The 14,901-nt window shown below is 49.9% G+C and overlaps 1 protein-coding gene across 1 annotated transcript in view; it reads left to right on the top strand.

The window, feature by feature from the left end:
* The window catches only part of FBLN7 (fibulin 7), a 48,909-nt gene that overhangs the window by 20,678 nt on the left and 13,330 nt on the right, over positions 1–14,901 (top strand). The window contains exons 2-3 of the mRNA XM_067704383.1: positions 1,933–2,092; positions 6,720–6,890. Of these exons, the coding sequence (XP_067560484.1) occupies positions 1,933–2,092; positions 6,720–6,890 (331 nt within the window). The remainder of the gene's footprint in view (positions 1–1,932; positions 2,093–6,719; positions 6,891–14,901) is intronic.

Here is a 14,901-nt window from a genome sequence, read left to right on the forward strand (position 1 = left end):
CTCGTGGCCAGAAAACCAAAACATAAAACAGAAGCAATATTGTAACAAATTCAATAAAGACTTGAAAAATAGTCCACATCAAAAAAAAAAAAAGGAATCTTTAAAAAAGAATTAAATAAATAAAGGGAAGGGAGATGGGTGTGGGAAATCAGGACTGGGTGGATGGCTGTGCTGGGCAGGTAGGGGACTGCAGGAGGTCACTACCCAGGTGCCCAGAACCTGTGTGGGAAGGGCCACAACAAGGGAAGGAGAAGGAAAACAAACAGAACTTCCCAGAAATGGCGTTCGGGGCCAGGCGCAGTCAGGCCCTGCTTAGGGTGGAGGCCAAGGAGCCCCCATGGATTAACGAGCTCCAGGGGCAACTGGGGATTCAGCTTTGTCAAAAGCATCCATTGAACCAGGCCAGTGAGTCATCTGTTTGGTGAAATCTCCAAGGTGCAGCGGCCTGGCAGCCTCCCTGGGAGAGAGGCTGCAGCTCTGTTTCCACCGCGGTGGCAGCGCTCCATTGGCGAAGCTGGAAGCCACCCAGGCTGCGGAGGCCACATGCCTGCCTGCCGCCTGCTGACTTTTAGACATTTTTTTCTAATTATAAAACTAATAATCGTTGTAGAAAAACATAAGTATAAAAAATAAAATGAAAAGCGATCCACAAGCCTATCCCTAGAGAAAGCCATCATTCTGCTCTCCTTTGTTCCGTGCAGGTCGTATGAGTCAGGTTGGAACAGGCTATGCTGAGGTAACACACAGCGCCCGTGTGAGCCACGGCCATGGTCCTATAACTGCCCACTGTATTCATCTCTCCTTTCCTCCTGTTCACTCCCTGGCTCTTAAAGGCAATTAGGATCAGAAACCTTCAGATTTTTATCACTCCGCACGATGCTGGGTATTGCTTTAAGTTAGTCTTTATCGGAATAAACACAAGCCTCCTTTTTCTATTTTTTAAGGTTTTTAAAAATTGTCAGAACTCGGTGTTGACTTCTAGTGAATGCTTCTTTAACTCTATTGGGTTTTTTCTTATTTGCCCTGTTAGATTTTTGAAAGTATAAGAACCACTGGGGGGCTTCCCTGGTGGCGCAATGGTTAAGAATCCGCCTGCCAGTGCAGGGGACACGGGTTCGAGCCCTGGTCCGGGAAGATCCCACATGCCAGGGAGCAACTAAGCCCCTGCGTTACAACTACTGAGCTTGCGCTCTAGAGCCCGCGAGCCACAACTACTGAGCCTGTGTGCCACAACTATTGAAGCCCACGCACCTAGAGCCCGTGCTCCACAACAAGAGAAGCCACCGCAATGAGAAGCCTGCGCACCGCAACGAAGAGTAGCCCCCACTTGCCACAACTAGAGAAAGCCCGCGTAGCAACGAAGACCTAACGCAGCCAAAAATAAAATAATAAATAAATAAATGTATATATAAAAGAACCATTGGGGATCCCTGTTTTGCCTGTTTTATACGTTTTATCATCCATCTGCTGTTAAAAATACCCAAGGGAGAAAAAAAAAAATTCAAGGGAGAAAGAAAGCAAAGGTTCCCTGAGGCCCAGATTTCAGAGCATTAACTTAGAGTGAAGAATTGGGGGGGGCGCTGGGGGTTCTTTGGGGTACGACCGCTGATACAAGGCACATTTGCGTTCAGGTAACTGTTCCACCACCCAATCACTTAGACTCATCGCTTCTGCCCTGCGCCCTGAAAACGGGACTTTTGTTTTCGCTGAGGGGTGAACTGGGCCTCCGTTAACGTGCACTTGAGGCCGCCTTTTGGTGACCTAACCCGACAGATGTCGGGACGCCTGCTGGGGCCACTTTTACCTTGTGCTCAGTGACCCTCCAGGGTATTTGGGCCCAAGGGTCGGGTGATTTCTGGAAGCCCACGGGAGGAGGATGGGACTGAACCAGCCCCCATACTGCTGGTGGTGGTGATTTTTTTCTCTCCCCAGAACTGTCTCAACAAACAGCAGCTCCTCTCCGCCATCCGCCAGCTGCAGCAGCTGCTCAAGGGCCAGGAGACACGCTTCGCCGAGGGCGTCCGTCACATGAAGAGCCGGCTGGTGGCGCTGCAGAGCTCTGTGAGCAGAGCGGGCCCGGACACGCCCCCAGGTGGGTCCCCAAGTCACCACCCCGGGCCCCGGGGGCCTCTCCCCGCCCTGATCTCCCTTGCCTGGCCAGGGTTCACAGTGGATTGAGTCGCGGGCCTTCCCCTGCCTCCCCTTCTGTCTGGGGCTGGACGGTAGGAGTGTGTGAAGACGGCATCTGTCAGCCGTCTCCCCTCATCATCTGAGTGGTACCCATTTCCTCTTAGACCTCTTCATTCCAGGCTCAGCAACCCTCACATCTGCATAGCGTCTCCAGAGAATTGTCGAAAGGTACCACTTTCAGAGCATCAGCTGCTCTCCCTTCCCTGTCCCTATGCAGGTGGACCCTAGGTAGTTCCTTTCTTTTTTTTTTTTAATTTAATAGACTATTTTTTTGAGCAGTTGTCAGTTCATGGCAACACTGAATGCAAAGCACAGAGAGGTCCCACATACACCCTCCCGAACACACACGGCCTTCCCACCATCAACACCCTGCACTCGTGTGACCCTCGGGTACAGCCTGTGAACCAACATTGGCTTCCGTTTTCCAGGCATGAAAACAAGTCCTCGCTCCTCCATGAGTCCCCCGTTAGTGCAGTGGGGTGGGATGGAGGGGCTGCTGAGGGCAAGTCCCGTTTGTCTGGTGAGGTTACTGGGGACCCCCCAGACCCCTTCCCCTGGGGGGTAGGACACTGACAGACACTGGGCCTTTTCCTGGTTGTCCCAGTGACAAGCTTCCATGCTGTCAAGGTGCGGGGGTGGGGGGCTGGATTTCCTCTGGCCTCTCCTCAGGATGATTGATGGGGGTCAGGGGGAAGGTTGTATGTTTGTTCTGAGTCGTGAACCTATGGAATATCTGACATCATTTACTCACTTAAGACACATTTCTCAAGGGCCTTCTTTGTGGTGTGAGATGAAGTTTCCTGAGCTGGATTTCCTACCTTTTCAGAGACTGTGGTAGCAGATCCAGAGTCACCACAGCCCTGAGTTGACTCCTGTTTTCCTTGGCCCCAGGGGTGCAGAACTAGACCCGCCGGCCAAACCCCTCACACTTTCCAAGGCGCCGAGAGGCCCCAGCCTTTGGTGGGGCTCATCACAGCCGGACTCCGAGAGGCAGGCAGGGCATCCTTCCCTTCTCCTGCAGATGGGGAAACTGAGGCCAAGAGAAGTGAGTTAGCAGTAGTGGGTCCCAGCTCTGGTGATTTTGTTTTCTGCTAGAGGTTCACCCACACAGACCCTTTCGGTTTTCATGGGATCAGAGCTCCTGCCGTTTCTGGGAGTTTCCAAGAAGAACCTGCAGGAGATAATTTCTACAACTGCTCTGTCCATGTTAGAGGTCCCTGTCCACGAGTGTATACAGAAAGGTAGCTATGGTTAAATTGCTAATCCTCTTGTCACCAGGTTCAAGGTCTTTCTCCTCTGAACCATACAAGATTTTTCAAAGTGGCCAATTCTCTTTTTAAAGAGTTGCTGTCATGCGTTCTGTCTCTTTTGTGTTGGACATGGGGCTGGCAGCCGTCAGGACTGCCTGCAGGGGAGGGGGGTGCCACACAGGTGACGGGGGAAGGCAGAAGCTTGCTCCAGATCAAACTGCACATAGTGGGAAAATTATCTTTTCCTTTTTTTTAGAAGGGCATTTGCAGGCAGTCAGGAAGAGTAATTTCTAGTCCTGGAAAATCCTTGGCCTTCCTCTTTCTGGCTTGTGTTCTAAGTATCTCCCTCCTGTTTTCCTAAGAACATCACAATCCATCAGCTTTAGGGCTTATCTCGGCCCCTCCTTCCAATCATGTTCCCAAATCACCAGTCATTTAACCATAGCTACCTTCACTGCCAAGCTCATTCTTACATGTTATCCTCCTTCGGGAAGGTGTAGGCAGCTTCCCTGTGGCCCTGCAGACTCACCAAGACACCATCATGATGAAATGAACCAGCCAAGGGGCACGTCTTTCCACCCGACAGAAACCTTTGGCTCCCATTTGGGAAGTCCTTGCTATTCTTTTTTTTAAGACTTTTTGATGTGGACCATTTTTAAAGTCTTTATTGAATTTGTTACGATACTGCTTCTGTTTTATGTTTGGGGTTTTTTTGGCCACGAGGCACGTGGGATCTTAGCTCCCCGACCAGGAATCAAACCCACACGCCCTGCATTGGAAGGCGAAGTCTTAACCACTGGACTGCCAGGGAAGTCCCTGCAAATTGATTTTTAATTAATATGTAACCATTCATTAAGTCTACTGACATTTATGGAGCTGTGTGGAGATAACTGACTCCATCCAGTCTGGTACCATTTACCTGTGAGTTGCTCCAGCAGGTAGGTTTTCTTTTTTGAGGGTTTTAAAGATTTCTCTTCCCCAAAGAGACCCTACTCCTTTCCCCCAAAGCATTTTGAATCCTTTTCAGCACAATGCAGTAGTAGATTTTTCAGAGAGAAATATAAAGTTGTGTATTTACAGGGACTGAGACAGCGAGCTGGGAGCGCCCAAGCATTGGGTTGTGGGCTCATCCTGGCTTCCTGCTCACAAGGTCATTACCACGGGTGCCCACTTGGAGGTTCATAAAGGAAGGTGACAGCATGGTCAGGTGTTCCCCACTAACCGAAGGGCACTGAGAGTCCTCGGGGGATGGGCCAGCTCCTGCCCTTCTCCCGGGACACAGGTGGGATTTGGGGCAGAGCAGCAGGTGGCTGCCCAGTGTCCCCAGAGTGACGTGTGGGCAGGTGCTCCCCTCGAGGGAGATGCTGAGCGATTCTCCATCACGCACTACAACCTACACAGCTGAAGCAATAGCTTCATTTTCATCTGTCTAAAACCCTGAAAATATTTTTACAAATGACACTTGGAACCTACTTTAAAACGTGTTAGAAGTGGCTCTGAATTTCCAGCTCAGCTAAATCCAAACCCAACCTGTCACAACTCGGGACACTCCTTTTAGACAGGCGTGGACCAAGCATGGCACTCTGCTGCAGGTGGAGGAAGAACGGGGAGCGTCTCCCCTCTCTCTCCAGCCCACGGTGGTCCTTCAGGAAATCCGGTTGCTTCTGCCTTCACAGCACAGCCAGGGTTGAAGCCATCGCTCCTGGCTCCCTGCTCCCACCCTGGGCTGAGCCACCTTCATCCTGCCCCTGGCTTTACCTCCCTCTCTGTCCTCTCTCGCACTGGACATTGCACTCAATCTGCAGCCAGAGTGATGCTGTTCGCGTACAGGTCGGTCACTTCCCGCCTCTCCTCAGACCCTCCAGCGGCCCCACCTCATGCCAAGAGCCAGTTACGTGGCCTTTTCTTTCCTTTTCTGTGCCATGTGACACTGCTCTGTGTCGCTCCCTGACGCTTCTCTGGCTTCATCCCCAGCTACTGTCCAGCTCATCCTCTCCACGGCAGCCACGGTGGTCTCCTGGACATTCCTCAGACCTGCCAGGCACACACCCACCTCAGGGCCTTTGCACCGGCTTGATCCCTCGGTCCTCCGCAGATATCTGCGTGGTCATGCCTTCACCTCATTCAACTTTTTGTCCCAGGGAGACCTCCCCGGCCACCATACCCAAATTGAGCCGTCCTCTGGCATCTCCAGCACTATTCCCTACTTCATTTTCTACATGACACTTGTCACCTCTTGTCACTCCTTGCTATTTGCTTGTAGATCTTGCTTATCACGTGTCTCCCCTGCTAGAAGGGCGCTTCCCGAGAGCTGGGTTTCATCTGTTTCGTTCACTAAGTGTCAGACTCCTAATATGGTGCCTGGCAGATGGTAGGAACCCAGTAGACAATTTTTCACTCATTCATTTGGTCAAGAATTATTTACTGGGCACTCATTATGTGCCAGACACTGGGCTGGTGCCGGGATACAGCAGGGACAGGAGGCTGGGCAAGGTCCCTGCCCTCTGGAGCTGCGTTCTGAGGGAGAAACTGACAACAACTGTGGAAACAAACGCGTCAATGAGATAACGCCAACAGTTACACATGCTAGAAGAAAGCAAAGTGAGCTCACAGGGGAGGTTTTAGCAGAACGTGGTGGTTCGAGAACACTCTGGGAGGTGGAGGGCATTCAGGTCAAGACTTGGAGAGTGAGAAGCAGCCAGAGATGGGCAGCTCTGGGGAAAGAACATTCCAGGCAGAGAGAAGGGCTAAAGCCAAGGCCTGGAGGTGGGGCTGAGCCCAGGCTGTTCAGGAGAACCAAGGAAACCCCGGGTACGGCTGGGGCTCTGAGAGAGCAGAGCGAGAGGGTGGGCCCTGTGCGGGGGGCGGGGGGGGGTCCCAGCTCCCACCCTCCCAGGCTGCCAGGCCCTGCCCACGACCCTGGGAGTCTCTGAGCTGCGGTCTCCTCATCTTTCACCAAGCGGGCATGCGTTACCTGTGCCCAAGAGTGCTTGGGGGGTTCGGTGACACGTGGTATGTAAAATGTGCAGCCCAGGGAATTCCCTGCAGTTCACTGGTTAGGACTCTGTGCTTCCACTGCTGAGGGCCCGGGTTCGATCCCTGCTTGGGGAACTAAGATCCCGCCAGCCGCGCGGTGCAGCCAGAAAATAAGAAAAAATGAGATGTGCGGCCCAGTGCACAGCCCGGAGCAGGCACTCGACCTCAGGGCGCTGCGGGTGAGAAGCCTTGTAATCCAGAGTGATGTCTAAACGGCCGTGGGCCTTCTTTTCTTCCTTACAGTCTCCTGCCCTGCTCTGAGCACCCCTCCAGACGGCAGAAAGTTTGGGAGCAAGTACTTAGTGGATCACGAAGTCCATTTTACCTGCAACGCTGGCTTCCGGCTGGTTGGGCCCAGCAGCGTGGTGTGTCTTCCCAACGGCACCTGGACGGGAGAGCAGCCCCGCTGTAGAGGTACGGTCCTTCCTTCCCAGGGGCCTGCCAGATGGGAAGGGTCATTCCGGGGGACACTTTTCTGCCTGATTCCTCAACCGCAGAAGAGCAGCCAGCTTGTCTGATGACCACAGCCTGGCTTGGGCCGGCATCTATCTACATAAGCCCTCGCCAGACCCTCCCAACGATTGAGTCTTCTTATTTTGCACATGGGGAAATGGAGGCACAGAGAGGTGAAGGAACTTGCCCAAGGCCACACAGCTGGGGGACAGGCTGAACTGATTCATACCATACACTCTGACCCCAGAGTTGGGGCAAGAAGTCTTCTGTGGGTTAGGGGAGGGGCAAGAAGAGGTACTACAGGGAAATGTGCCTCCTTTGGGCTGCTTTGTTCTGGGGCTGTAGTTTACTGGCGAGCCTCTTGGTGATCTGTAGGGTGGAGGAAATTTCTCAGGTGTCCTTTGTGACTGCTTTGGGACTTGGTGTAGACAGGCTCCAGGAGAGACCACTGGGATGAGAGGGGGGCATGAAAAGGCTTCTTTTCTCTGTGCTAAGCTTGAAAACAGTACTTTCTGGGCACGCATAATTTGTTGGTTTTTTAAAAGTGTGTGGTCAAAATATCACGGATATCCTGTTCGTTTTCAGAACAGGATTCACGGGACATCTGCTGGGGCAGAATGTCCATGATTTTAGCCCAAGCATTGAAGGGGAAAATGCAAATATTACATAAATAAGTCCGTTGTCAAGAGTAGAATGGAGAGGACTTCAAATGCATAAATAACTTGAAAATATAAAGGAACATCAGAAAACAGACTTCCCTCGTGGTGCAGTGGTTAAGACTCCACGCTCCCAAGGCACGGGGCCCGAGTTCGTTCCCCGGTCAGGGAACTAGATCCCACATGCATGCTGTACCTAAGAGTGCACATGCCGCGACGAAGGAGCCCGCCTGCTGCAACTAAGACCTGGGCCAGCCAAATAAATAAATAAATAAAATATTTTTTTAAATGTTAAAAAAAAAAAAGAGGCCATCTCTGAAGACGAGTGTAGGTTGACATGAGAGGCACAGGGCAACCAGCACCACATTCGTGGACCTAGACTTCTGTTTCCCCCTCCTGGGAAGAACAGTGATTCAGAGGTTGACGACAGGTACCAGCTCTCAGACTTACCTGGGAGCCAGCCAGGAAATGAAGCCACATGACCTGCAAACACACCGGGGGAAATGCCAGTATCTGGATTTACCCTTGACCCTGAAAGATCTCCATCCAGGAAAAGCACCTTATGTGTGCTAAAAACTATGGTAGCAGAGGTGGGACCACAACAGCATTTCATTGTCATTGCTTTGGGTGTCTGTATTTTTAACTTACAGATTGAGTTACTGACCCCAGTTGGTTTCTTCCTCCGAGCAGCCAGGTGCCTCTGATGGCCCCACCAACTTCCATGAGGTGCGGGCGCATCTCACCTGTTGGTACTCCTGTCGTGGACACCCAGATGGTCCTCTCCCCACCACCACCACAAACAGTGCTGACAAGGTCTTCTGATCCCCTCTCTTTGTCTCCGGGCCCTGTATATGGGGCTGGAGTTGGGGGGCAGTTGGTTGCACGCTCACTTCCTTTGCACCGAGTGCTGCCATGCTGCTCTACCCAAGGGCGGCACCAGCCCATGCTCCCCCGGCAGTGCTGTGGGCAAGCACATTTTACCCAAGTGCAAGTTTTCTTTCTTGCTCAGGTCTTATCCATATTCAGCCCACAGTGGTGATACGATTTACAGTGAGCATCCTGTGGTTTAAATGAAAAGATGGGTTTGAAGGAGAAGACAGCTGAAAAATGCATATTTAGGCAGATAAGGAAGAAACACCAGAGGCTCAGGAACAAAGGAATACGTTGTTGCTTGACAAAGTTGGGACCCAAAGCAGCCCAGTGTCATCTTACCAGCCTGACTAGGATGCCTTCCCAGAGGATCCTGGGCGTGTCTGCCAGCTGCCCTGTTGACCTTGCACGTGTTAATTATGTATTAGCACCTCACCTCCCTGCAGCAGGACCCCCTTAATGGAAAACAGAGCCCTACTGCATTGTGGCCTGTGTGCTGTGGTTCCCAAACTTTCAGATGCTCCAGAGTCACCCAGAAAGCTTGTACAACACAGGCTCTGAGGCCTCAACAGGTCTACCGAGTTGGGTGAGATCTTTATGGATGAGACTTGGGAAATCTGCATTTTTCTTACAATTCTGACGTGAACCGGATTTTGAGACACACCACTTTATTGGGTTTTGCCACTGCCAGAAACAAAAAAGGATATTGAACGTTTTGAAGCACTGATGTATTGGGGCCCTAACCAATCAGAAGGGCTGCCAGGTGTGAGCCAACAGTAGGGCATGACCAGGTGAGACACCTTCACCAGCACTGACATTTTGGGAAGGTCGAGCCAGCCCTGACAAACATTAGGGCACACAGTCTCACTGAGCAGTCCCTCTCCTGAGATGTGGAGGTCACCTTCCCTGGAGGACCACTGCCAAGCGTGACCAGCAAGTCTACTGATCTTTCCCATTGTCCAGCACGGTGCTCCTCATTCACATGGAACTTCCCAGCTCATTCCAGATTCGCCGTGTGTTCTTGGTCTCCCCTCTCCCCCAGCCTCCTCTCTGCCCACTGGTCCTTCTTCCCTGACCTCCGTGCCGGAGGACGGCTTGCTGTAGCCCACCCTGGACTTCTACGAGGGCCACGTCTACTATCTAAAACCCTGAGAAGCACGGGCTCAGGGAACAAGGCGGTGGCCAGTCCACACCGAGATCTTAGAGGGATGTTTTTCATCTTACAGTTTAAGTGTAAACTGGGCATGGAGTTCACCCTCGCGTGGTGATGAAACAAAAACACTCATATGTCACGACCAAGGTGCCCAACCAGCTGTTGGACATGACCCCTCTCCAAGTGAGTGGACGGTGCCTGACTGACAGTTCTGTTCTGGGCAGGAATTTATTCGATTAATGGAGGCTGTCTCTAGCAGGAACCTCAAAGGGGGGGGGGCACCCAAGCCTGTCAAGAAGGAGAAAGAAGTAGGGGCTTCCCTGGTGGCGCAGTGGTTGGGAGTCCGCCTGCCGATGCAGGGGACACGGGTGCGTGCCCCGGTCCGGGAGGATCCCACATGCCGCGGAGCGGCTGGGCGCGTGAGCCATGGCCGCTGAGCCTGCGCGTCCGGAGCCTGTGCTCCGCAGTGGGAGAGGCCACAGCAGTGAGAGGCCTGCGTACCACAAAAAAAAAAAAAACGCAGTGGGCAGAGGTAGGCTCCAGAACTCCAGGATGGAAAACAGCCATTTAGCTTCCTGGATTAGTTCCCTTTTTCCCTTCTTACTCAGAAGAGCAGGTTTTTAAGATTTGAAGCTTCCTGAATTGAGGAAATCATAGCCACAGACCTTGTCCCTTTGACAACATGGGTAACCAAAAAACAACACGAGAGAAATAAATACCCTTGTCCCTTACCGCCATGCTGGGAAAAAAGAATTGTTTTCATTCGTCATCCCCACCCTCCCTTTTTTTAAACCTTCATTCATCCATTCATTCAACCAGTTTTCACTGGGTACCAGCTATGCACAAAGCATCGTGTTAGGGATTCAATGCTGAATCTAACAGACACTGCCCAACCTCGCAGGGCTCACACTCCAAGGTGTAGGCAAGACAGGTCACCAAACACAAAGGTCAACAAATTGACATTTGTGGTCGGTGCTTGGAAGGGATCTAACAAGGAACTGGGAGTAAATCCCATGGGGTGAGGGACAGTTGAGGGTCACTCTAAGGCGGTGACAGAAACTGAAAGGATGAGCGGGACACAGCCACGTGATGATGGTGACTAACGGGTGGCATGAGGAGGATGCCGTTCCAGGAAGAGGGAGTAACACATGCAAAGGCCCTGACAAAGGGAAGAATTTGGCATGTTTGAGGAAACAAAAATATAAAATATAGAACCTTGTTGCTGGAGCAGCGTGTGAGCTGAGAGTGAGTGAGTCCAGGTGGAGAGACTCGTAAGCCAGCTCTTGTAGCCATAGGGGCCGTGCTGTTGGTGGGGTTTTAGATCTGAGCACAATAAGCAGGTTTAAGAAGAGGGGTGTGCGGATTGGATGGGCACGTTGCTGTTGTGTAGACATGCACTGGAGGTGACTAGAAGAGATGGACGCTGGGAAACCACTTAGGTGGCTGTTAGCAGGTGCAGGGGAGAGATACAGCAGGGGAGACTGAAAGTAAACTTGGAGACAGAACTGATGGAACTTATCCCACGTGGGATGTGAGCAGGAAAGGAAGGTGAGGCTCCCAGACAGGGTGCATGAGACAATGAAGACCCAGCGACGCATGTAGGTTTGTTTTTGGTTGTTGTGTTTATTTCACTATAGTTGATTTATAATACTGTGCTGGTTTCAGATGTACGGCTTCAGATTCTTTTCCGTTACAGGTTATTGCAAGGTACTGAATATAGTTCCCTGTGTTACACAGTAAATCCTTCTTGTTTATCTATTTTATATATACTAATGTGTATCTGCTAAGCCCAAATTCCTCATTTATCCCTTTCCTTCCCGTATCCGCTTTCGTAATCATAATTTTGTTTTCTATGTCTGTGAGTCTCTTTCTGTTTTGTGAGTTGATTTGTATTATCCTTTCAGATTCCACATATAAGTGATATCATGTGATATTGGTCTTTGTCTGACTAACTTCACTTTGTATGATCATCTCTAGGTCCATCCATGTGGCTGCAACTGGCATTATTTCATTCTTTTTTCTCTGGGTGGGAATGTAAATTAGTAGGTTTGTTTTAAACAACCTGTGTGTGGGTCGTTGACCCGAATTCCATTTTGGTCATGTTAACATGTCTGTGCAACATCCCAGTAGAGATCCGTACATTCAACCCACAGAGACCATCGGGCACAGTACCGTGCCCTGGTCACCAGTCCCAGTGAGGCTCCAAGCACATTCTGCCCACTGCATCTCGGTGTTGGTATCGCCAAGGAAAACACAAAGCAGTCGGGCCCTGGCTGGAGCAACGCTGTCCTCACACAGAGCAGACAGAGCAAGATGAGCTCCAGCCGTGGGCGTCCGTCGCCCAGGGCGGGTGGGTCTCTCTCAGCAGCAGTTGCACGGGGCAGCTCACCTGCATGCAGTGGAAGGACCCTCCTCCCCGCCCCTCCACTTCCCCAAGGAAGCTGAAACACTGGAGCTGAGGGCGTGCCTGAGGGCCATCGACATACAACTTCAGCAGAACAAAAGAGCACTTGTGGAGCAGGAAGCACGGAAAGATATGGCCACACAAGGTGGTAAACCCAGCACAGGCCGTGGGGATGCTTTATCTCATGTTGAGGGAGTGTGCCAGGCCCAGTAGGGGGCCAAAGACTTCCTTTCCCAATAGAGTTAGGTGGACAGTTGGATGTAAAGTCTGGTGTCAAGGGCAAAGGAGGGTCAGAGAGACGCAGTTGGGAAATGTTAGCATAACGATGGTGTTTAAATCCATGGACAGTGATAAGAGCACCCAGAGAAGAGGGTAGAGAGAGAAAAGAAGTAGCTCAGGGGACTTCCCTGGTGGTACAGTGGTTAAGAATCCACCTGCCAATGCAGGGGACATGGATTCGAGCCCTGGTCCGGGAAGATCCCACGTGCCACGGAGCAACTAAGCCCGTGCGCCACAACTACGGAGCCTGTGCTCTAGAGCCCACAAGCCACAACTACTGAGCCCATGTGCCACAACTACTGAAGCCCACGTGCCTAGAGCCCATGCTCCGCAACAAGAGAAGCCACCACAATGAGAAGCCTGCGCACTGCAACAAAGAGTAGACCCCGCTCGCCACAACTAGAGAAAGCCCGTGTGCAGCAATGAAGACCCAACGCAGCCAAAAATAAATAAATAAATAAACTCATATCAGATCCTGCCTCTCCAAAAAAACAAAGAAGAAGTAGCTCAGGACCCAGACAAAGGAGGGCAAAGGAGACAGGAAGAGCCTGTAGGGGCAAACCACAGGGAGACTGCGGAAAAGCAGGGTCGTGCACTGGATTTGGTGTCTGGAAGGTTATCTTGGAGTCAGAATAGAGCACAGCTTCAGTTCCCTTGCCTTCATATCATGAGGCCCTTCCTCAGAGACCTTTAAACAGCAATTGAAAGACCTTTGATACAGTAGCCACTTGATAATTAGTTACTGTGAAACTGACTGGCTGGCTGATTTACCGAATGCGTGAGTGAGTGAATGAATGAATGGGGGGTTATATTTAGAAACTATGAATTTCCTTCCAGACTTTTATCTAAGCAGATATATGCAAAGTTTACATATTCAACATCTTCTGTGGGTAGATATTAACACAAGTTAATCTCCATTAACTCTTCTTTCTAAACATAACTTTTTTTTTTTTCTAAACATAACTTTTAATGATTATGAAGCATTTCCTCATAAGGGCTATTCTATACTTAACTATTCCTCTGTTGCTTCTATAATCATAACCAATGCTGAGACAAGCAAGCTTTTTTCTTTTCCATTATGGTTTATTACAGGATATTGAATATAGTTCCCTGTGCTCTACAGTAGGACCATGTTGTTTATCCCTTCTATATGTAATAGTTTGCATCTGCTAATTCCAACCTCTCATTCCATCCCCGCCACCGCCCTGCCACAGTGTGGTATTTGCCTTTCTCTGTCTGACTTACTTCCCTTAGTGTGATAATCTCTGGGTCCATCCATGTAGCTGCAAATGGCATTATTTCATTCTTTTTCATGGTTGAGTAATATTCCATTGTGTGCATATATATGTACCACATCTTCTTTATCCATTCATCAAGACAAGCAATCTTAAAGCATTTTTCATTATGAAAAAATTCAAACATTCAAAAGTAGAAAGAATAGTTTCATGGTTCTCAGCTACTCATAGCCCAGTAATTATCAACACGGCAAATCCCTTAATATCTTAAAATATCTAGTCAGGGTAAACGTTTCTCCAATTGTCTCTCATATTTTTAACACTTTGTTTGAACCAGGGTCCAAATAAGTTCCATACATTGCAGTTGGTTGATGTGTCTCCTGCACCTCTTTTAATCCATAGTCGTCTTGAAGAAGACCACTGCTCTTCCCCGTCTCCCATTCCTTTGCAGTTTACTTGTTGAAGAAAATGGGTTGTTTCCCACAGCCTTGATCTTGCGCACTGCATCCCTGTAGGGTCGTTTAACATGACCTGCATTTCTTTTGTCTGTGTGTCCGGTTTTACTGAGATATAATGACATAGAGCACTGTGTAAGTTTAAGGTGTACAACATAACTACTTGACTTCCATATATTGTGAAATGATTACCACAAGAAGTTTAGTTAACATTCATCATCTCCTACAGATACAAAAGAAAATGTGTTTTTTTTTTCCCTTGTGATGAGAACTCTTAGGGTTTACTGCCTTTCAAATACACTACACAGCAGAGTTAACCACAGTCATCACGTTGTACATTATATGCCTGGTACCTATCTTATGACTGGAAGTGTGTAAGTTTTTGGTCTCTGTATTTCTTATAAACTGGTAGCTAACTCCAGAGGCTTGATCAGATTCTGGTGAGATTTTTGTACTGCTTGGGCAGAGCGGCGGTACATACTTGTGCTGGGAAGTCCCTGCTGTCCGTCATCTCTCTTCCATCACTGCCCTCATGCTGACCTCTCTCCAGTAGTTCCTTGAAGAGGGACTCAGGGGGGGCAATTCCCCGAGTTCTTACACTTTCAAAAAGTGTACAGCTTTACCAGCCAACGACTGTTGGACTGGACATAAAATACCTGTCTCACATTTTCTTGAGTATCTTAATGTGTTCTTCCACGTCTCCTGTTTTAACTGATACTGTTGTTGCTATCATAAGTCTTTGTGCCTGGATGCCCAAAGGATTTTTAAATTTTTCTTGAAAATCCAATAATTGTATTGGGATCCGGGTCAGTACTGGCCTTTCTGGGTCAATTTTCTCAGGTGTGGGGTTTATCTTTGCATTAACAAGTTGCAGTGGCTGGAGCAATCTGGCCCCGAGGATCTCTGGAAACTTCTCACGA

Source organism: Pseudorca crassidens, chromosome 14 (assembly GCF_039906515.1).
Source record: "Pseudorca crassidens isolate mPseCra1 chromosome 14, mPseCra1.hap1, whole genome shotgun sequence".
Taxonomy (NCBI): Eukaryota; Metazoa; Chordata; class Mammalia; order Artiodactyla; family Delphinidae; genus Pseudorca; species Pseudorca crassidens.